We start from the raw sequence: 25,100 nt of genomic DNA on the forward strand, positions 1-25,100 counted from the left end.
AACGTATTATGTTTTTGAAATGTTGTTTGTTTTTTTTTTTTTGTTTTGTTTTTGTTTTTTGTTTTTGCCTGTGGTATAAAACCCTTTTTTGTTCCAGTGGCATAAAATTTTTTCTCCACATTTTTTTTTTTTTAAATTCATCAGCTGTTAGGCAATTCTGCAATAAGTAAACAATTCCATGGTGAATTAGGCAATCACATCCCTTTTGTGGAAAACTCTAGGTCTTTAGCTGAGTACATCTGCAAAGCTGCAAACTACTGATGTTTCATTTTCATGTTGAAACACTGTTTTCAGACTTGCAGCCTCAACCACACAAGAAAATGAGTAGTGTAATGTAAATGTTTGGCAATGCTGAAGAAGCTCTACCATCTTGTTAATAAGCCAAAACTATCTGCAACATCATGTGTTACTGGAAAAAGAAATCCACAGGTGCGCAGAAGGAATTAAGTCTTCAGCTTTTCAGTTACATTTCAATACAGAATTTTCCTGCAGATCCTGCATATTAAGTTCAGAGATTTGTGTTTTGCCAGGTAGTGATTTTATGTCACCTTTTATAGCAAAATGTTTAGTGACAAATATATCAGTAGAACAGAATGTAGAGTACATTCATAACTGAATTCAAACATGATGAGGTGAATCACCTCCACAGCTTTTAGTGTAGAATTCAGGTTTGACTGCTTATTTTCTACAGATTTATGATTCCTCTTGAGATGCCCTCAGGGGGGAGACAGTATTTCCCTAAGGCTGTAATTGTATTCTGCTAAAAAACAAGAATCCTTGTCAAGTCAACAGGAATCAGTCAACACTGCTTCTCATCTGACAGTGAATAGGATGTTGAAAAAAACATTGCAAACAAATCTCTTTTAACCCTTGCAAGAAGGGGATTTTTTAAATTGCTCAGTTACGCCCTGCTAACAATGCAGTCAACATACGCAGACACATTAATGATCTCACACTTGAGACAACAGCTTCCTAGTAGGATGCGATTGGCACCTTTCAAGCTTCTTGAAGATAAATTCTTACAAAGCTTTCCTTAATTACACAGGTAAATCAGTGTTTTCCTCCTTTATGGGATATATTATCCTTTAATATTATGGGATATAAATTGAATATTCTGGTAGTTGAAAGTTTAAGAGAAATTTATAAAAATGGAAATACAACTGATTATTTCATGTTGGCAAGATAGTACATAACTTTTCTTGGATATTGAAAGCAGAATTTTGCCTACCTAAGCCATTCTTCAGCCCACCACAAACATTTTGGAAATAGATATTATATTTAAAAAATCACAATTAATTCACATTCAGCTATCTTGATGCCTAGACATATATCTTTCAGAAACAGAAGTGAGTAACAGAAGTTACCTTAGCTGTTCAGCAACACCAGTTATAGACAGCTCCACTTGTGTCTAATCTACTCCATACTGTTTATTTCCTACCCAGAAATCTTGAGCATCCAGTGAGAAATCTTAATTACATCAAACATGTTTTGGAAGGGATATCAACTTACCATAAATCCATATACAATTGTCTTTCATATTTTAATTATTAATTAACTAATAATGGAAATAAATAGTAGGTTTTGATGAAAAACATGGTTTTGATAATGTTCTAAAAGTTGAGAGATTTTAAATTTTCGATAGCCACTTTTCATACATGGGAATAAGATCAAATAGAAATTAATGGAAAATCAGAAATGTTGAACATGATCTTTTTGATAGTCTTGTGTAGTGACAATTACTGTGGAAGTACAAGAATAAAATAGGGATACTGGAAGACTACATGGTACACAGCATTTAGCATTTGGGATTACACACAACTCCGACCATCTAAATGAGGATAAAGAACCATCCAGAAAAGTGCAGTTGTATTTCTATAACAAAACAACATTGGCCAAAAGCACAGAGAGCTTACCATGAGAAACAAGAAATGCTGGAAGCAAAGATTTGACAGACTGGATTAGGCTGCTGGTCCATCAAGCCCATGCTCAGCCTTTGGCTGTGACAATTGCAAAAGAACTCAGAAGCAAACCTCCTTCAGTGCATCTACAGGAAAAGATGCCATATAATGAAGAAAGCATTCCTCTTGATCCTTGTGGCCATCACCTTATTTCTTGAAGCATGAGATTAGATTGCCCTCATTTTAGCATACAGATACTATTCTTTGTCAAAAAATTGTTAATTGAAAAATGTTCAACTGCAGCTGCTGAGTCTTTAATCTTCCATTCTTTGACATTAAATTTGGACAAGCTGCATTTTAACCTTTAGGATTTACTTCATTGCACATTTCTGTAATATTAGGGATTATCAAGAGATTATTGCATGTGCATATGACGGATTAACAGGAAAGTAAAAGTAATATTTTAAGCAAATATGGAAGTTCTTCTTACAAACAAAAATTTGAAAACAAGGCCTGTCAAGGATACTGTGGACCTCAATGAACAGGACATAAATATTTGGTTTAAATATCAAGAAACATTACCAAAAGTTTTCAGACAAATGGTGTGATTAAACCCATTATAGAGTCTAAATGGTAGCAGAGTGAAAAAGCTGCCACAGATAGAGCCAAAATAAAATACTGTTGTAGTTCTAGTAATCTTTTTGTGTATTAAAAGTAGCACACTTCTACTACATAAATACTATGAACAGCAGTTCAAATAGTAACCACTTCTACATCCTAAACATCCAGAGAGTTACAAACATAAGCATCAGACTCTTCCACAGTGATGATATCACCATGAGCTTGTCTACAGCGCTGTTCTGCAAAACTATCCTAATAAATATGTTAGCAATTTGCTGTATTTAATTTTGGCAGGCAAATTGAGAGACAAATTACCTATCTCTAAACACAGATATAAATAAGCATAAACCATGAAGATGTTTTCCTCCTCCCTAATACTGTATTTCAACTCCTTCTGGAACACACTGAACTTTCTTTTACCACTCAAGCAATACATCCTAAGTTACAGAGGAATATACTCCCTGGAATGTGCTTTTTAATATCCTCCCTATGAAACTTGTTATACGAGGCAAGTACAGATCACCTTCTGACACAATTTGGTGTCCCTGCATTTCTGTTTTTAAAAAGAAACATTGCCCTAACAATCATCTATCTAATTTATTTGACTTTCAGTTTTTTGTTTTTTTTTAATTTTAATTCTGTGAATTAGTTGGAAAAAAAATCTCACACAAATATGGCAGAATAAAATATGATAAAAACAAGCAACTCTGAAACTGGCAAAAAAGAGACAGAAAAAATAATTAAAAACAAATCAAGAAGACATTGCTAATCTGCATACGACAATGTGCAATCAGAACTGGTCTCTATCACTGTACCTTCATTTTCCTCTTATTAAACACCTCATATCAGAGAAAGATGGATTACACATAATACCTTTCCTGTCAGTGCTACTGCTTAATTAGTGAAGCTTATGATAAAAATAATTGAGCACTTCAATCTCAACTTAAACAATACAAATACCACTTAATCTTTAGCTCACACTTCCATTTTTGGAAATGTTTATAATTAGTCAGTAATCACAGAATCACAGAATTGTAGGGACTGGGAGGGACCTCTAGAGATCATCGAGTCCAAACCCCCTGCAAAGCAAGCCCCATAGACAAGGTTGCACATGTAGGCATCCAGCGGGTCTTGAAAATCTCCAAAGAAGGAGACTCCACAACCCCTTGGCCAGCCTGTTCCAGTGCTCTGTCACCCTCACTGTGAAGAAGTTCTTACACATATTTGTGTGGAACTTCCTATGCTTCAGTTTGTGGCCATTTCCCCTTGCCCTATCACTGGAAAGAGTCTGGCCTCATCCCTTTGCCTCCCACAAACTAGATATTTATAGAAATTGATCAGATGTCTTCTGAGTCTTCTTTTCTCAAGTCTGAACGGACTCAGGTCTCTCAGCCTTTTCTCATAAGAGAGGTGCTTCAGGCCCTTTATCAACTTCAAGGCACTCCGCTGGAGTCTTTCTTTCTTGTACTGGGGAGCCCAGAGCTGGGCACAGTACTCCAGGTCAGCCCTCACCAGGGCAGAACTCAGGCACACAATTACCTCCCTTGATCTGCTGGTCGCACTCCTTTTAATACACTTCAGGATGCCATTGGCCCTCTTGGCCACTAGGGCACACTGTTGGCTCATGGCCAACCTGTTGTCCACCAGGACAACCAGCTCTTTCTTTGCAGAGCTCCTCTCCAGCAGGTCATCCCCCAACCTGCACTTGTGCATGTAGCTATTCCATCCTAGTTGCAAGACTCTACACTTGCTTTTGTTATTCCCCATCTGGTTCCTCTCTTCCCAACTCTCTAACCTGTCCAGATCTTGCAGAATGGCAGCAAAGCCTTCTGGTGTGTCAGCCATTCCTCACAGCTTTGTATCATCTGCAAACTTGCTGAGGGTGAACACTATCCTCTCATCAAAGTCATTAATGAAGATGTTGAACAAAACTAGACCCAGCACTGACCCCGGGGTACACTACACCACTAGATACGGACCTCCAACTGTATTCAGCACCACTGATCACAACTCTGAGATTGGCCAGTCAGTCAGTTCTCAACCCAGTTCATCATTGATTCATCTACTCCACACTTCCTCATCTTCTTTATAAGGATACTGTGGGAGACAATATCAAATGCCTTGGTGAAATCAAGGTAGACTACATCCACTGCTCTCCCTCCATCCACCCCACCGGTGATGACATCATAAAAAGCTACCAAGCTGGTCAAGCATGAACTCCTCCTGATGAAGCCATGCTGACTATTCCTTATAACTTCTTCTCTTCCAACTGTCTGGAGATGGCATCCAGAACAAGATCTTCCATGACCTTTCCAGGGACAGAGGTTAAGATGGCTGGTCTGTAGCTCCCTGGATCCTCCTTCTTGCCCTTTTTGAACACTGGAGTGACACTGGCTATCCTCCAATCCTCAGGCACCTCTCCCATTCTCCAAGAACTCTCAAAGATGATAGAGAGCAGTTCAGCAATCACCTCTTCTATCTATATAAATATATCTTCTATCTATTTAAATATATGAAAATTCTAACAAGTACTCCCATTATTTGGCACTTATTTCAATGACAGTAGATGGAATACCAAACTTATGTTGAGAAAACATTTGCTCCAAGCCTCGCTTGAATAGCCAAGGGGAAAACACATGATATACTGCTTATGCATTGCAGATGCAGTAGATACACCACAGCAACCAAGAATCAGGGAAGGCACTAATAGAAAGTGGCTGAATAAAAACATTTTTTCTGCAAAGGACAGTATTTAGAACATTCTGCATGCAGCATTTTTTCACCTTGACCCTCAGGGAGAAGGCACCTTTCTCTCTGACGTTTTGTTTTCTTATTTTCAAATGTGTTAGTCTCTATGCTAAAAGCAATTACGGAGATGAAAATATACTATCAACATTTTCAATACATTAACATGAAACAATCAAACCTGCATTATGGGAAATGACTGCCTTTCAATATGCATTAAATTCCAGAATATTACTGTATTTCATCTTTGACAAAAATATAAGTTGAAAATCATGTTGTAGACATACTAAAGCTCAAGGTTTCCACTCAGTTTTCTGATGTGTCACTTCTCTGTCCACTAATGGTCCACTCATCTTTTTATTCACTGCACAAGGAATAAGAAGCAGTACATCCCCAAAATTTTACTTTCCTTACCTCACACAAGGTAGAATGACAGTTTGAGAAACTTTCCCAAGAAATCTTTAAATGAAATAATTTGAAACATAAAAATATTGACAGAACAAAGTTCCAAAGTTCCTAACAAGTTTCCAGGAACCACAGGAATATAAGAAGTCACCAAGTACAAAAGGCTTACTACTAGTGGCAATGAAAAATATGCAATCCTGCAAAACATTACACATGGATTGCATACTTGACTTACATAACCTTTTATTTATATCCACAAGACTGTTCACAACCTAATAATCTGTGTTGTTTAAAAAGACATAGGAAGAAGGCAATTCAGATTCCCACTGGTGTAAGAAGAAATACCTTGTATGATCTGAGGATGTTTTACAGGTATGTTTCACGTCCTTTCCCTTCCCCAGATGGCACCATTCTGAAAACATGGGCCGTTTTCAGAAAAATACATATGCATGGAAATCACCAGAAATTTTTCAGTCTCCTCGAACAGAATGACCTACCAGGAAACTGATACATTTTATGAAATTCCCAGTTCTTTTTGAAGGAAGGAAGAACTTATTTCAGAAAGCACTGGACAGGGATGTAGCAGTATCACCATGTAACATGTAAAAAAGTACTGTTCATCATACTGAAAAGAACATAGAACTGGGAAGCCAGTAATGTGCTAAAACTACAAGCTCCATATTTTATTTTCTAAATTTCTTCCTTCTGACAGAAAATATTGCATGTCATATGATGTTTTCTTGTGTTAGATTTTTTTAATTACTGTTTTGAACAGAAGAAAAAAAATGTTTTACAACATGCTGGTAGAGTTTTCAACAGATCTCTTATAAACAGCAATTTTCTCTTTGTCTTGACATTGACATTCAAGATTAGTTCCATTTTTCCCCCTAATTAGCTTTTCCAAACAATTGTATTTTTGAAAGAAACAGGATACTTCCCCTGAGGGCATCAGAAACTTAATCTGTCCAATTTCCTTTCAATGGATATTGAAAACAAAGCAGTGTATTGTAACTCAGTGGGAAATCAAGAATTATGCGACGCAAGAAATGAAAAAAGTACTATTAAAATAAATTTGACATAGAGGGCAATAAAAAATAGTAATGAAAAATCCTTTAAGCCCCCTTCTTAAGGCTTGACAGAACTGCCTACTCCTATTAAAGTTTGTCTGTCTTCTAAAGGATGTGAAGATACTAATTTACACAAAATTGGGGTTTTTATATTCATAACCGACTGACTGATTAGCATTAAATCTTTTGGAATATCCTAAACAGAGGCATTTCCAATCACTTTATACAGCAATATTGCTTATGACTCAAAAGAATTTTTCTTATACTTTGATCATTTTACAAAAATTCTGTTCTTCACATTGAATTCACATTGTTTCTGATAGCCAACATTAAAAATTCCATAGTGCTAAGCATGCAGTTAGAACATTACGATAAACCTAAAGGTATAAATTACTTTTTATATTGAATTTATAATTATAATTATTGTCTTATCAACAAACTTAAATGTTTAGCAGCTTCTGGATTCTGAATAGCAACTCTGAAAGAAAATAGCTGCAGGTCTTTATTTGCATTTTCTGGAGAACTTAATTGAAAATGATAATCTTTGTGGTTCATTGTACACTACCAGTGTATCTTACCAGGAAAGATGTGTTTTACTAACACATACTCTCACATACAGCATACAGTGTTTTCTATTATATATCATTTACAGATATGCTGCATGCATACATGAGTACACAGGTGGGTGTACTACATTTATAAATAAAAAATACAGACATTACAGTACTTCTTGCAGGTGACTGCACATCTACATTCCAGCATAGATTTCATCTTCAGCTCTGTCTCTAACAGAGTTCAGAAAGGTACTTACTGATGTGTAGAGGAAACCTTCATTATTTAGGGCTATATACAACCCAGTCTTTACACCCTGGATAGCTACAACTCGAAGTCCCACTGGTATAAGGTTGAATAACGCTGTGAAGAGAAAACAAGATCAGATATGAATATATTATGGTTATTAAAATATTTTAATGAACAACATTAAGAAATACAGCTACTTCTTTTGGTTCTATCTTCTGATTTTGAGATTTAACTAATTCAGCAAGTCTTGTTACTAGTAAAGTTAACCCCTAAAATTAAAGCCTGAGTGTCTATGTATCAGTAATTCCTGCAACACACAGTATTAAGCATAAGCGTTAACTAGCAAATACAAAGCACTGCAGACACAAGTATATCAGACAATCTCAAAATAATCAAAGAGCCCAACATTTTCTTCACCAGTATAAATTGATCATAAGGGCAATACTTGAGAGATATCCTGTAGAACACATATCTTCTGCTTATTTGTTATGATTGGTTTCAAGGGGCCCATGGTTTCAAATAAAAAAAAAAAAAAATTGGTTTTGTAAATGATGTATTTTCTACAAGCCTCAGGTAATGGTAGATTCTTGTCCTAATTTAGGAAAGCACTGAAATATGTGCTTGACTCTAAAAGTGCATAAATCCTATTGAGATGAATATAGAATATATTCAAAAGCTCAAGATCTGGAAAAAAACATGATTTAACTAGAAAAACACAGCTAATAGCAGATACCCTAGCAATGATATATACCTCTGCAACAACAAAAGAAGACACAGCTTTGACTAGTTTGAAAAAATCAGTATGAAGAGAAGGGCACTATTCTCACAACAGCAACAGAAAAAGTAAAAATATAAGAAATTTTTACTTCCAATACACACATTTTATATGAAACCCATTGTTAAATAGCAGAAAAACAAGTAATCTGTTCCCCTGAAAACCCATAGGAAGGTTTGGGTTGGAAGGGACCTTTAAAGATCACCTAATTCAAAGATCTCTGTCATAGGTAACTTCCACTAGACCAAGGTGCCCCATCCAACCTAGCTTTGAACTGTTCCAGGGATGGGGCAACAACAGCTTCTCTGCGCAATAACTTGCAGTGCCTCACCACCTTCATAATAAAGAATTTCTTCTTTATATCTAATGTAAACCTACCTTCTGTTAGTTTAAAACAGTTTCTGCTTGTTCTGTCACTGTACTACCTGATAACAAATTCATATCCAGCTTTCTTGTAGGCCTGGTTAGGTACTGGAAGACTTATTTCAATAAGGTCTGCCTGGAACCTTCCCTTCTCCAAACTAAACAAGTGCAACTCAACCTGTCTTTGTAGGAGAGGTGCTCCAGCCCTCTGATCATTTTCATGGCCCTCATCTGGGCCTGCTCCAACAGCTCCCTGTCCCTCAGATGCTGGGGCCCTGGGCCTGGGTGCACTGCTCCAGATGGGGCTTCATGAGAGTAGCATAGAGGGGAAGAATCACCTCCTTCACCCTGATAGCTGCACTTTTTTTTTGATGCAGCTTAGTGTAATGTTGGCTTTCTGGGCTTCAAGTGCAGTACAAGAACAGGACCCTAAGTGGTATTTCCAATTCAGAACTAGAAGCACAGCCAAAAGATTACAAGATTCCTCAAAGATCCCTTTAGAAGAGCCCCACTGCCCACTGTATTCATTAAAAATACAAAAGTTCAGCAGATAAGACACAGATCAATTTTTATTTTATGAATTATGGCAGCAAACACAACTATACTAAATTTACTGACTTGTTTCAAGAAAACAAAGGCAAAGTACACATCAGTCTCTGAAGGAAAGATCTGGATGAACCAGAGTTCATGCGAAGCGCTTTTCCACTGTGGATGAGTTATGGATTTACAAGAACTTGGATGATAACCAAAAGCACAGCTTGTATGTTCAATATGGGCATAAGTATTCATGGTTTTACAAAGCCATGTTTCAGGAGCACAGTAGTATCTACAGTGAATTCCTCAAAATTTAGTTGTGACCTTAATGCGTAGACTATGAGGCTGCTTGTAATTAGAGTGCCAGTGGCAAAGCCCAAATAAAGAGAAAAAGAGCAGTGAATTTGCAGTAAATGAGCACATTTTCATAAGATATGAAAACACCTGGTTGGTCCCAAGATATAAAGTTATAGTTTATGATGAAGCTCATCAAATCAAATCTTTAGAAGTGGGAAAAAAAAAAAAAAAAAAAAAAAAAAAAAAAAAAAAAAAAAAAAAAAAGTGGGTTGCCTGCTAGAATTTAAAGACAGAAGCAGATGAAAAAACAAACAAACAAACAAACAAACAAACAACAAACTGCTTTCCTTCAAAAATAACATTTGCTGGAATATTCTCATAAAGAAAAAGGATCTAGAATCACATAATCATATCTATCATTAGACCTTTTTTCTGAAAACGTAGAGCCAATATAAATTTAAGAATTGTTGTTGTAAAGAAATTCCTACAGATGTAGAAATAAAAGGGTGTGGAAGAACAGAAAACAAAGTTATGGATTTACAAAGAAGAATAGAAGAGATGATTTCAGATAAGAAGTAACACAAATATGTAGCATTACTATTTCAGTAGTTTCTGAAATTTTCAGTCATTTTAGGATCGTATTGGGCTGGTCTCTATAAAAATGCAGTATACCGAAAAGGCTTCCTCTCTAACCTATAAAAGATAAACATAAATCAGGGAAATATAGCAGTGGCAGACGAGATATCCTATGACTGGATAGTCTAAGCACTGCATGTCTTGAGAGATTTCATATATTCAAGCATAAATAGAAAGTTTTTTAAAAAATAGATAATGCCCTCAAATGAAACAATGTCAAAAACAACAAAAGCATTATCCTGGGTGGTGGAGGATGAGTCTGTCACAGCAAAACTAGAGGGGATTAACATCAGGACTTTTTGGTAGGGGACTGAAAAATAAATGGAAAAGAAATGGAGAGACAGGTAGCTAATTTAGTTTTCTTTCAAGAGGAAAAGAAATTCCAGGAGGAAACCTGGATATGAACAGTCTATTAGAGGAAGGGCAGCAAATATTTTGAGGACACTAGGAAGGAAAAACAAGTAATACTTGTATGAGGAAAAAAAGACAAGCACAAAAAATAAGTCGTTCATGACAAACTGCTGATGAAAAATAACCCGAAATTACAATGCTTCAATCAAAACTTGAGGAACACAAATTTCATTTACTATACAACCAGTAAAAATAAAATTGCAGAAGTAGAAAAAAAACCAACAACCATTGAAAGGAAATTAGAGGTCTGCAACATGGCAATGTCTTACACAATATATAAAATTAATGGAACATCTTATAGCTGCTAGTGAATTTAGAAAGCAGCAAGGAGGGGACATAATGTATATTTCACTGCCACCAAGTATTAATGAGATGTTGTCAAAGTTGCTATAGTTAGTGCAAGGCCATAAAATTTTAGAGTGTGATCTGAATTGCTGTAATTCTGCACACACTGAATATTCAGTGCCTACTAAAAATCTTTCAGACTTCAGTAAAATAGGTAGGCTAGTCTACAACTGATTCATAAATGCTCAGTGATATGCTTCATACTGAGATCAGCAAAACACATACTAGTAATGCACAGCATGTGACTTTTACTTGTTGAAGTTGGCCAAAGGAAAATCAATTTCCTCAAGAATGTGGCTGTGCAGTACTATTTAAGAGCAGGACTTCCACACCTAATTGCAAATTTAAAACCTGCCTAAGATTTTCTTGTGTTATCCCCCACTCTAATAAAATTCTGCTTCATAAGAGTTGAAAGCTGTTTCCAGAGTTTGCCGGCATATCAGGTCTACACAGCCAGAATTATACCCTTAAATGAGTGGTGGTGAAAAATAACCATGCCTCTAGCTTCTATCTGTCTTTAAAACAATGATCCAAACCCAAAAATAAGTGGGGAGTTTGGTCACTGAACATTTCAGTTGTCCTAAATCTAGCCCAATTTGTCCATATATTAGCTGAGAGAGAATATTCTTCAACAGCCCAGTGCTCAGTTCTCCTACGTCTCATGTTTAAGTATAGACACTGGTAAATCCACTGACAAATAAGAGGCGGGAACATCAGGAAATCAAGGGAAGCAATTGAGAGAAATGGTGTGACTACAGCCCTTCATCCTTTGCAGCTCTGAGCCTGTGCACACTGCATTAGCTTTCTTTTGCATTCCATCTAAATCATGACAATAAAACAACTGATTTTTCTTCCCTTTCCTAATCCTCCAATGCTATTCACATTACACACAAGGTCAGAACTTGGAGTTGGGGAGAAATTAACTGCAACAGTTGACCAGAAGTGAGAATTTTCATCATTAGGTATCATGAGAAAGGTTTGTTGGGCTAAATTTGAATTGAATTCTAATCTACCAAAATTTTTAGCCAAAGTTGTAGCTAAAATCCACTTTCTGATAAGTAAAACTCCTTCCTTTCCTTGTGCAAAACACAAATCCAACACATTTTTTTCCATTTTTTTTTCTGTATATTTGACACAGTAAGTTACCTTTAGATCTGAAATGCCTGAGATCAGATATTTTGATATCCCCAAGAAAGTCTATTTAGCTGGCTCATAGCTACAAGAAAATTGTTTTTCTTAAGAAATTTGCTGGAAACCAATTGCATAAGGCTTATAACTTGCTCTCTGTTCTGTATGTGCCTTACACTGGTATCAGTTAAGAAAACTTCCCAAAAGACCAAATTTGCAGTCAGATCAAGGCAACTATCCCTTTAATTTATTTCCATCTACAGGCCCATAGGCAAAAACTATGATTCCATCAGAATTGTAGGTTGATAATGACTATGGGAAAGTTGATATTCAGAGATGCCAATAATTTCTGGTGGAGAAACACATTCTACCTGACTGATGTAATACAAGATGTTATTAAAATGTGCTGTGCTTCAGCAGGGCTGAACATGGCCTTCATTGATCTTGTCGTATTGACCAGGAGTATAGCAGTGGGAGAAACGGGCTTACCCTAACTCGTAAAGGTAGTGTTAAATAGATAGCCAAATGCCTCTGCAACTCTTTGAAGAAGAAATGCAGTAAATAAATAAATAAATAAATAAATAGAAGCTTAAAAATCTGACAGCAAACATTTCAGGTTAGTAATCTATATTTAACCACATTACAGATGTTGTTTTTTAATCTCCGTATGCTTATTTATGTCTAATTATTTCTTTTATCTTACCAGGATGCTGAGAAGGTTATTTATTAATATCTTCAAACCAAAATATTCTAGTGGTAGGTACCTTAGAAAGACATTTAAAAAGTTAAAATTTCCATAATCAATTTGGAAAATATAAATGGAGCTCTAGGAACATGCATTAAATGATGAAACTAAAGGCATGTTAAATGGGAGCATGAGTTCTTGAATACTAGCTCTTCTAGGCACCAAGTGTCATGAAGGAAGTAAAGCATGGTGCAGCATAATTAAGTCAAAGTTGCTTGGATAGTCCTAAGTCTGATATTTACCAGTTCATGAATAACGGCTACAAATGAGCAATGGCATTTTAATATGTTTTAAATATGACTGTAATTTCATAAGAGGCCCAAATAACAACATCTGAGTGCTAAAATCAGGTCTACCATGCATCAAAGGAAATATCACAATGCTGAATTTTTTCAGCGGTTGTTGTCTGAGGTATGCTTTGCAAGTGAATATAGATAAGCCACAAGGGCCAAGAGATTCGGAGTTTCCATCTCAGAAATTAAAGAATCAGAATTCCCTGTTCCCCAAACATAATTAGTCTTCGTACTAAAACTGTCATTCACTCATGAGACAGAATGCTGAAGACAGACCAAAGCCAGAAATCGAGATATTTTGGGTGGGAGATCAGGAGCAGAATGTAATGATTGTTATTACAAGCACAAAAAGGACACCTATTGCTTTATAGCTTCCGTTGTTTTTCCAAAGTAATAATAGTGAGGCCCATGAGATCACTGTGAGCACCTACTCCTAGAGCAAGTTCCACTTGCACCAAGAACCACTATGAACTACTGTAAACCCTCTAAAATCAAAGCAAGAGAGGGACAGCTATACTGAGCAAGACAAAAGTAAAAAAGCCTACAGCTTTAACCACAGTCACTCCTACCATCACTACAAAACAAAACAAAGAAACAAAAAAAAAACCAACCCAAATACCAGAAATTGTGAGGCACTGAATGAAGGAAAAAGGAGAAACAACTAAAATAAGAGAAGAAATGTAATAAAGCCTCTCTACACACATTACTGAGAGTTTGGCAAAATCACAGCCCTACTTTGCTGATGTGATTTGAGGAAACTTAGCATTGTTAAATACTAGCTAATAGATCCATTATATCATACTCTATCACAAAACGTCACTGTCTTGTAAAATGCATAAAAGGAGACTACAAAAATGAATGGAAACCCATCATTCTTTTTGCAATGGCTGACACTTTACAATGGGATATGCTACAACAGCTGACTGAAAACACTGGTAGAACTCATTTTGACTTCAGGTAGAAGCAAAAAGCCACATTAAAAATATTACCAAGAAGCTTTAAAGACAAAAAAAGAGTACCAACAATCTGAACAGACCACATTTCAGTCTTTCCAGACACTAACACTATATAACACTGGGACTCCAATAGTGTATGGTTATTATATTTTTTTTTTATGTTTACTAATGTACATATAGAATAAGTATAAAATGACATACACGTCAGGGAATTTTAACTTCAAGCAGTTTTCTAACTGCTTGATGGAATAAATTGCGGCAGAACTGAAAGTAGCAGAATGACTAAGCTTCAGTTTCCTTGCTCAAAACAAAAATCACTTATCTTTTCTCCCTCAATATTCACTCACTGGCTTCTCCAAAACAGCAAGCTACTTGGAAGCTGTGAAGGGGATGAGGGCTCCTTCACAGGCTATGGTGACACTGATTAGAACAGAGCATGCCTTGAAGGCCGACAGAGATGCATGCCCTTCAGGAGTCTCAATTTCCTCCCTTTTTACAAAACACAGTTCAAATGAAAGGTAAGCACACAGTCAGTCCTACTCAAAGATAATATATCTCCTCACTCACTGGGTGGATTAAATAGGCAGACTGGTAGCTCAGTGGTCAAAAGAAATTTTCCCATTCCCAAGCGAAACCCAACAGTATGGGGCCACGCTTCCTCCTTTGCAGTTGCCAAAACTTATTTACCGGTAAGCATCAGACATGAATTATCACAATGAGGAGCTCACAAAATAATAGATCAGAAGACTAAGGATTCTATACACAAGCAATTTTTTTTTTTTAAGTACAAAAGAAAAAATACAATATGCTGAAATAAAGAAAAAGATGAAAACCAAAAAGTTCAACAAGACATGGAAAGAAATAGAGTGGAATGAGAAGAGAACCGAGGAGAAAGATTGACAGCACAAAAGAAACACTTATATATTCATGACTATACTGAACGAATCAATCTTTTTAACTCTTGATACAGTGTTGATAGTACTAGATATATTGTCAAAATTTAATGTGAAAATTGTATGTTTTCCTGGCACACTGATTTTATACATCTTTATGGTCTAATATGTCTTTAATTAACATTATTATAAAATTGGACTACTGAAGCACATCGGCTGGAGAGAAAAAATTCCTCTGTAGAAAGAATCACTTTAGCCAAAAAATTAATGTTGAAGTAAAACATAATATTACCTAACAGCTTTTATTCAAAATATGAAATTTAGTTGGCTTTGGGCAAGTTCTATATTTAAAAATATTTATAATATATAACATTCATTCTGAATTTTGGAACAATTGAAAGGAGTTAGAGATACAAAGACAGATGGAAATCCAGAAGGTGAGGAAGAGAGGAGAGAAAGGGCAAATAACACAGTAAGCAAAAATAAAAAAGATTTGTAAAACTGATAACAGTGAAAAAAGGAAACTATGGCATGATGGTAGATTTCTAAGAGACAAAAGTAGAAATGACATAAAATATTCCAAAATTTTTGCTGTCATACACACCTCTTCACTGAAGCTGAAAATAAGAGAAAGGCAGGAAGAGAGAGAAATAGAAGCTTGCATTCTAAGACATGTTTCTTAGACCTCATAAAGGCAAAGCTTCTCTAAAATACTTCTTGATATTAGGTCCAGTACAGAAGTGGGCATGAGGCATGAACACACCAAGGAAAAGCAAAGAAAAAAAAAACAAACCATCAAGGAACAGGAATAAATAAATAAATAAATAAATAAAAATAAAAAATAAAAAATAAAAAAAGAAAAAGAAGAAAAAGAAAAAGAAACATTCAGAAATTGAGCAGAGAGAGAAATATACATCAAAGTAGATTAATCAATTATTTTTCCCAGTTCTAGAAAAGTAGAATAGTAAAACATGGTCATGCTATCTGTTGATGAAATATGTTAAATACAAGAGCCATGCATTAACAGGTAAAATTGGGAGTCTTGCTCAAGAAGAATTCTCAAATCCCTAAATTTAATTTCTATAGTCTAATTCCAACATTTTTTAAAATGAAATTAAAGGCTTATTTTTAAGTGCATCATAAGCAGATAAATCTTTTTTACTAAAAACGCTTAAAATAGACCCCAAGACCATATATAAATGAATCACTTAAATACTCCGTTATCATTAAACTAAACAAAATACACATATTCTCTGCTAAGCGAAAAATTAAAACTCAACTGTTTCTAGAGTAAGAATAGGTTTGCTTAATTAACATTTGCAGCTGAAGCTGTATATGTACATACATTGAATGGCTGTACCATACGAAAATAACACCAACGTAGTGATCAATACTGTCCTTCAAGACCAGTTTTGTTTAGAGTATTTTTGAAGAATTCCCACTGTAGCAGTCCCTACATTGGCAGAAATCCTGTCAAAATCACTGGCATTTTTTGCTGATATAGGGACAGACTGTAGGATGATCAATCTTCAGCCCCAGTTCAGCAAGACATTTCATCATATGCTTTGAGCAGGATTTTCATTAGCATGTATTTATTTGTTTTGCTGAATCAAGGCTCATATGATCAGATTTGCAAATAATTTTGGATTTCTTATTTCTTTTTTTGTTATTAATTTGAAGATAAAGTTCTGTTAAATACATAGTTTTATTTCAAAAACATTACATAATTTTATCATTTTTATAAAACTATCCAAAGAAAAAGCTGACCTAAATATCTCACCCCCAAGGTCCAACGGCACTTATACCTTCAGAGGAAAAATGTTTAGGCCAGTGTCCTGTACAAGAAGTGCTGGTGGTTATTAGACTTCCAATTGGCAGAACTCTCTTCCTTTTGACAAAACACATTCAGTAATCTTCCAAAAACATTAAAACTGTGTTTGCATGTATACACTTGAATGATTCAATCTGCGTGTGAGATTAAGACATTCCCCTATGGCAGTCACTTACTAGAATTACTGCTGTCATCCTTGGTTCCATCGAGACTTCCATCGGGGTGCATTTGCAAGTAGTAGCCTTGCCTGCAATATAACCTGGTCACTATACCCTTGAGCTGGGGATCTGAAAGACAAACATATTTTGTCACTAGCCTCAAAACTTTTTCCAAGAGTTATCTCTACTTCCTCTCACTGTAGAAGGAAGTTTGATGCAGCACCATTGCCATCTTAAAGTTGTACTAGAACAGGGTGGTTGCTGATGTAGATGGAGAAAAATCTTTCTACAGAATTATTATTACACCGGTTTCATGTCCTCTTATCTGCCTTGAATGTCCTTAATTAAAATTAACAGTGGTAAAACAAACACAAAAGAATAGTAACCCAGGCACCCATAGTCTTAAACTACATTAAGCTCTACAAAAAAAAAAAAAAAAAAAAAAAAAAAAAAAAAGAGAGACTTCAGCAACAAGTAGAGAACTTTGCAGAAATCAACAAGATATTTCAAAAAAATTTTAAAAAACCACACATTTCATAAATGTTAGTAACTTACTATACTTAACATAGATTTTAATATCACTTGCATAAAAGCATTTGCCTTCTTTCACACTGTACCAAAGTCACATAATTGTCTGGTACAGTATTTTGTAATAGTCCCACCTGAAGAGTTCCCAAAATACCAGCCTGGAGTCAAATACAATTCATTTGTCCTCTCCAGTCCCCCTCGGAATAACATTTACAGTAATAGCAAGATGATTGCCATAACCCTTCTTCAGCAGAAAACAAAATGAAAATTACCTGAGTAAGCTAAAAGTAAATGGGAAATTCAGGTGGCTGAACATTTAAGGTACACTATTTAAAACTCTGCATTTGTGAAAATCATTGTCAAGCATAGAGTAGGGGGCTACCAAGTGACAACTTGATTCATCTCAAGAACAGTGCCTTACAAAACCACATATCAAGATGCTGGAGAATTGGTTCATTGCTGAGGAAAAGGGCATCATATCTTAAGAAAACAAACAGCACTACCTGTGCTTTATACTCGATACTATTAGTAATATATTTACACATAAAATATTAGGCCCAACTTTAGGCATGCAGTAAACTATACATATGTTGGGACGTGGCATTAAAAGCATCTATATCTCATCATGCACAGCTTTGCAATAATGAACGAAAATCATAAAGACTTTGAGACAGAAAAGTGATAAAATGAACAGTGAATTTTTAAGTAAGGCAGAAACAATTTTCATGCAAACCTGTGGCCAGTTTATAACTGATTATAATTGTTCTCACTATCAGTCAAGCTGGATTACTTACATTATCCTAAGGAAAGGAGTAAACACTAATAAGAAAACCCTTCTTTAAGTGGAATGTTCTGAAGTTTTGTACAAACGCTCAGTTCATGGAGTATTTATGAAAACTGAAAGTTTTCCTTAAATACACAAAGAAACTGTTACTAGCAATGTTAGCACTAAAAGTTTCAGGACACGAAAATAAATAATATAAATATTCCATAATTAACATCTAAGCACATCAAAAGTTTTTGTCTGTTTTTGTTTTAGTTTCTTTCATTAACTATAAGTTTTGATTTCTGGGGATTGTTACAAGCAAAAGTTTTCCTGTCTTTGTACAAGAAAAAAATCATTTTTTAAAAACAATATATAAATACATAATATTTATATTATATATATATATTATATATATATATAAATACATAAAATTTATGTTGCTTCAAAATACTGCCTTAACTATATCAGGCAACTCAAAAATGTTTTCACCATTTGAAAATAAAAGATGTTACTTCTTCCAGTGCATGCTTTCAATATGTACTTCCAAACTGGAAGTTAAATCTACTTGCTTTATACATATGTATATTACATCTTAAAAGACTGAAGGAAATAATTTAAGCAAAATTCTTACAACTACAGGCTTAGAAAGTATTTGCAGGAAAAATATCAGCATTTTGAAAAGCCATTCCTACATCCAAACAAACATGAAAAAAATCAGCTTCTAGCTTAAAGAAACTATTGCATAGAAGGTTAATTAGGGTCAACCTACTTCTTGCTCCTACTGCTTCAAGGGAAAAGTATAAAATTTAGAAATGATGCTCAACATTGTTTTTTTTATAATCAATCTATTTATTTTTTAAATTTATTCATAAAATCTACTAACAAGAAATCACATAATCATTTTCTTCAGAAGCATTATTTAAAGTTAATGGTGTTTTACCAGGTGTCCCAAACTAGAATCATAGAATCCTTTGAGCCGGAAGGGACCTTCAAAGGCCATCTAGTCCTCTGCAATGAACAGGGACACCACAGCGAAAGCAGATTGCCCATGGCCTGATCCAGCCTCACCTTGAAAGTCTCCAGGGATGGGGCATCAACTACATCTCTGGGCAAAAATTACATTTGAATGAAAGTAATCTGATGAGAAGCTATGTGTTTCAGCATTTGAGGGTTTTTGATGGGGCAGGGCATGAGTTCCTCATCGGTTCGTTCGCTCAAGTTCAGCAAAATAAGAACTATTAAAAACATGAATATAAAGGACTCTAGACATGTGTTTTATCTTATTAGGTATACAGTTTTATTAGTTTTGGTTGTAAGAGAACTGAACAAAATTTTCACAAAACATGTCTCTTTCACTTAAATATTTCATCCAAAACTGAAATTGTTAATAATGTGATATTCATTAATATTTTGATTATTATCTCTATAGAGCAAAACATAGCAGAAAAAGTCTTTTTTTTCCTCACAAAATGTAGCAATTGCAACTTTTAATCTTTCTCCTGTGGGTTATTAGAATCTTATTTACCAACCCTCCTATGAAGATCTTTACTGCTTCAAGATTCTACTTGTCCTTACCACAATTAAAACTTTAATAAGTGTCAGGAAATGGAATCAGACACTTTTTTACTTGTTCTTGCTTGCCATATTTAGTTAAAATAGCATCTCGGATCTATAAATAAGAGACAAACTAAATGTTTTAGCTGAACAGTGCTCAAAATACTGGGAGAATTTAACAGCAAGACATGGTATTTTTTTAATCCTAGCAAAAAGGCAAAGCAAATTTAATGATGGTGTTGCATGCAATGACTTGTTAATCTCATAATAAGCAATAGTCAGAAGGACTATTCCATACAGCCTCAAGGTAAATATCTTAAAGAAGAAACAGACAAACCCTCTAGGCAAAGAATTCATCCCTTTTCCATGCAGAAAGATAAATGATTATTTCAGGTCCTTTTTGAAACACATGGGCAGCAAATAGTACAGAGAAATCCTCTGGTCCCTGAATTATTACAGCATTTTATCTAACCATTGCCACTGGATAATATCACAGAAACACTCTCTGCTTCAGTTTGCAAATGAGTTTCCAAAATCCTTCCTGCTCACACCTTTTTTTTATTATTATTGTCTATTCGAAAACGTATGCTAAAAGCAGCGGCCAAAACCCACCCAAAAGATTAATGCTGTCTTTACATAGGTGCACCTGATATCTGATGCTTGTAACTCCCATCACAGCTGTGCAGATAAACAGAAAACTATTACCCTTGCCTTTAACATCCCACACATGCTTTTTCTTCCTACATGAAAGGGAAAGACAAGAGAATGCAGCCAAATAACAAAACAAAATGTTTTCTATTTACAAACAGGAGGGTTTTAGCGTCTCCTCTTCCCTCACTCCTCAGAAGTTGTATAGTTTTAAAATAAATAAGGTAAAAAATTAAAAATTTGTTGCGACTTGTACTTTTCTGTTCAGACATAGATGAATTTGCAATGCTAAAAGAATGGCAAGGGCACCCATCATACTTTAATATCATGAAAAACAAATCACTTAAAATCCACTGAAGTTTTGATTTTACAACATGCTCCTTCTGTCTTGTTTTTGGTGCAAAAGTTTAAGAATTAAAATTGAAGTTATAGTTTAAAATAAATAATATTTACCAGAGTTTTGTTGGTGGTGTTTTTTTTAGTTTGCTTGTTTGTTTTGGCCTGGCACTTATTAGCTACTCTTTCTTTTGAGTAAATGACCTAAATACATTTGACGTCACAAAGAAATGGCAAGGGTCGGGCGACTTAATCTCTTATCTGCTCATATGGAGAATAAACTGCATTAACCAGCCAATTACTGATCTGACACATGTTCCTCAATGAGTCACACAAATGGCATTATCAAGAAGTATACTTTGTTCATATAGAATAGCATTAAACCCATGCTAACTGCTGGCAGCTCTAGGTCCTTCACGTTTTACTTGCACTTGATATATTTTATTTTTTGTATTTATATCCTGCATTTTAAGTTTCAGACAGTTCAGTACTAAACTCACAGTGGTCTGGAATACACCAGCCACCTTTTTTAGCTCTGTGCTGCTCCAATAGTCACTATACCTTGACTGCCTTATTGCTCCCTGATGTTGCTGTCAATATAGGTCAAGAATCTTCATTTAAAACTAATATGAAATATCAAAAACATCTCGAACCTCTCTTAGGATAAAAAAAATAAAAAAAAAAAAAAAAAAAAAGGAAAGTAACTCACAGGTTTCTTGTGAAATTGTGAAGCATAGCACTCACTCAAAGCATAGGTGTGTCTCACATTCCTCATACCCACCTACCAGCTAGTTCTTAAGGCTGCAGATGTGCAGAAGGCCATTTTTTTGTCCCCTTCTCACAAAAGAGTATCCTGATTATAGTGCAGCGTAGAGTTTTGGATTGTGAATTGTGCAGTCTTCATGGCTGAAGCCAGTTTGGCCAATACAGGTAACATTAGAGCCTATGCATTAAAACACAGCTAAAGGCAGCTTCTAGCACCTCATTTTCATGCAGAAACTCATTAATGTTTCATATTAATGTCTGAAGACCATACAAAACTTTAAAACGTGTCAGTACTACTCATTAATTTAGAAATATTTTCCAGTTTCTGAAGGAGGGACAAAATCCCATGTGAAATGACACTTCCCCTGTTTTTCTTTTGATTCTCATTTAAAGTATTCCTTTTTCTACTGGAACACTTTTCCCAGTTTCCAAAAGTGGTCTTTTTCTCAAGCTCACAGTTGCTGTTTTACTTTTTTTGGCATTACTCTGAGAGATATAGTCAATACAGTGAATTTCATCATTCTCCTAATGTTGTTGGGGGTGCAAAACAGCAGGTTTGGCACAATCACCCCAACTCTCAGAAAAGCAGGTCCTCTGATATGTGTTACACAATCAAGAAGGAAGGCTTCTTAAAGCACACAGCTGATAAAGAGTTCAAAATAGAAGATTTTGTGCATTTAAGGGTGACAAAAACCTGAATGTTCATTTAAAGCCATCAAGTTCCTTCATTTTGAATATTAAACCCTGCAACTCTTCTTATAACAGAGCTCTTCAAAAGCATTCAAAAGCCTTACACACTCTTTTTATTCCTATAACTGTCTTGTCAGTCTCTCTGACAATCAGAAACTCTGTTTCTAATTTTTTGATTGTGTTGTTTTTACTTCCTCTCTTTGTTAATAGAAAATGATACAATATGGACATTTATATATCAGTGTTCTCTTATTTTAGGAGTAATATTTTCAATATCTTATAGTACGTATCAGAAAACTAAACCTAATTAAAGTCTTTAAAATAAAATATCTTTCATAGAAAATTTTTGCTCTATTCAGGACAGACAGAAAAAGGACATAATGTGAACTCAGAAAAGCAATAGCTTCCATTATTCCGTGTTCCTGTAAGTAATAATAGTACTTATTCTGAAATGCTGTGGCTTTGTTAGACAGATTATTTCTCTGTGTTCACTTATTTTTCTGTCTTCACAATGATTGCAGAGCACTCAACTTTGGTGTTTATTTTTAACTATACTTTTTGTCCATTCATGCCTAACATCATAAACCCATCTCCCGCAGAACCTCGTATTGAGAACATATTTAAGAGAGACACAAAGTCCTATCTGTCTGTGCTGTCATTCGCATTTCCACCATCTTGATGTAATTTCTTCGTAAACTACGAAAGCAAGTCAGAGTTCTGCAAAATGATTGCTTTTCTTGAAAGCATAGAATCATACCCTCTGTGCTGGTGTCATTGCCTATCTATTGGGATTTTTTTAGTGTAAACTGCAAAACAGGATCTCTTGAGCACTGATGTTATATCTCTAGGATCTACAATATATTTTTAACTACATGAAATTTACTTCTTCCTATGTGGTTTTACTTAAACAAATGTTATTGTCAGTAGAATTGCATCAACTTGGCTTCTCACTGTGATAATTTTTATCTGTTCAGATTCACAGGGTGATTGGATTTAATGAGACTTGCCAATAGCATAGTTGGTAACAGTCTCCTCTACCAGCTATCTTATTTTTGTAGAGTGTTCCTTGGGAAGGAAAGAGGTTTAGACTGTTATGAAACCACATGGTTTTCAAACAAAAATTTTCGACAGATCATGGTAGTTTAGAATTAGTAACTTTCTTCAGTAATTTGCATTTCTCTTCCTACTGCACTATACTGTACATTTTCAATTACTCTGACCTTCTGACATATGGTTTTGTTGGTCATTTCTCTCCAAGTACTGCCTTCCACTGTTGATCCATATTTAGAATCATAGAATCATAGAATCACAAGATTGGAAAGGACCTGTAAGATCATCTAGTCCAATCATCCTCCCATTACCCTACCACAAGCACTAAACCATATCTCATAGCTCCTCATCCAGATGCCTCTTGAACACTGCCAGGGATGGCAACTCTACCACCTCCCTGGGCAGCCATTCCAGTGCCTGACCACTCTCTGAGAGAAAAAGTTCTTCCTTATGTCTCCTCTGGCACAACTTGTGGCCATTTCCTTGGGTCCTGTTTGTTGCCTGGGAGGAGAGGCCAAACCCCTCCTCATCACAACCACCGTTCAGAAAATTGTAGAGTGCAATGCGGTCTCCCCTGAGCCTCCTCTTCTCCAGACTGAACAATCCCAGCTCCCTCAGCTGCTCCTCATAAGACTTGTGCTCCAGACCCTTCACCAGTTTCATTGCTGTGTCTCTGGACACATTGCAGGGCCTCACTGTCTTTCTTCTAGTGAGGGGCCCAGTTTCTTATAATACATTGAAATTCAATGGTGTGTAATTTCTCACTGTCTAAAATACCTGGTGGTATGTTACCCAACTAACACTAATCACAGTTTCAAGGATTTAACTGTTGCCTGACAGGCATAATCTTCCACAGACACTAAAATTCATCTTTGAACAATTGTACTCAACTCTTGAAATTTATTTGAAAATGCTAATAAGAAAATTCTATTGTCTAAATTCTATATTACACTAGCTATGCTATTGGGAATTTTATTTTAATTAATTAATTAATTTTAATTTTAAATAACCCTAAAAGTATCCTGTTTTAATGAATCTTCTTGCTCTTCAAAAAAACTCAACCTCATTATAGTACTTTCTTTAGGACTTCCCTGCATACTTAAACATCTTAGTTCTAACTAATATATTCTTGTTTCTGAATTCAGACAGTAAAACATCATACAAAATATTGTTTAACATTTATCTTCAAAACAGAAACATTAAATAATGGATACTGAAGTTAAGCAATTTTTGTGCCTTCATTTTTGCAGTGGAGTCAGTTTTGATAACTTCCTATAAAAATGCTTCATGAACAACCAAACTTTAGAAAATAATAAAGCAACACAATTTGATAGGTTCTATGACCATTTAAATTTTGATTTATCAAAGAATTAATCTGATTCTCCTTTTCCTAGATATTTTGTATTTTTAGAATGAAATGATTAAACATTATATTTATTTTTAAAATCTTGATTGTTTCTCTTTTCATGCTGTATCACAAAGTGATGAAATATTTGAATTCAGTCTGTATTTCTTTCACAAATGGACTTAGAATGGGATTTGGAAAGGGCCTAAGAAATCTATTGAGAAAGTAGTCCAAATTATCATGGCAATGCTCAATGAAAAGAAGATAGCAGGATAATTTGCAATGCATTATATTATATTTTGAACCACACTCTATTTTCTATTTTTATATAGAGGAATCTTCCTCAATAGTGCCAAGTGGCAAAGGTCCTTAACTTATTATTTTCATTTAATACTTGACAGAATACATAAAAGCAAACAGAATGAAGCAGTATATTCCTTTGGCTTAGATAAGCAGTATAATCACTTCTGAACTGTATCTCCACAACAGAGGGTGTTCTACATACTCTTAGTTTCT

General features: G+C 35.1%; 1 protein-coding gene across 7 annotated transcripts in view; it reads right to left on the minus strand.

Moving 5' to 3' along the window:
* FGF14 (fibroblast growth factor 14) overlaps positions 1-25,100 on the minus strand; it is a 393,469-nt gene that overhangs the window by 94,311 nt on the left and 274,058 nt on the right. For 6 of the 7 annotated variants that reach the window (XM_042867550.1, XM_042867554.1, XM_042867555.1 and 3 more), the window contains 2 exons: positions 16,921-17,031; positions 7,548-7,651 (listed from right to left, as the gene is read on the minus strand). In XM_042867550.1, the coding sequence (XP_042723484.1) occupies positions 7,548-7,651; positions 16,921-17,031 (215 nt within the window). The remainder of the gene's footprint in view (positions 1-7,547; positions 7,652-16,920; positions 17,032-25,100) is intronic. The other variant, XM_042867553.1, reaches the window with a different exon arrangement.

This window comes from Lagopus leucura, unplaced genomic scaffold (genome assembly GCF_019238085.1).
Source record: "Lagopus leucura isolate 7727_CA_CO unplaced genomic scaffold, USGS_WTPT01 Super-Scaffold_100001, whole genome shotgun sequence".
Lineage (NCBI taxonomy): Eukaryota > Metazoa > Chordata > Aves > Galliformes > Phasianidae > Lagopus > Lagopus leucura.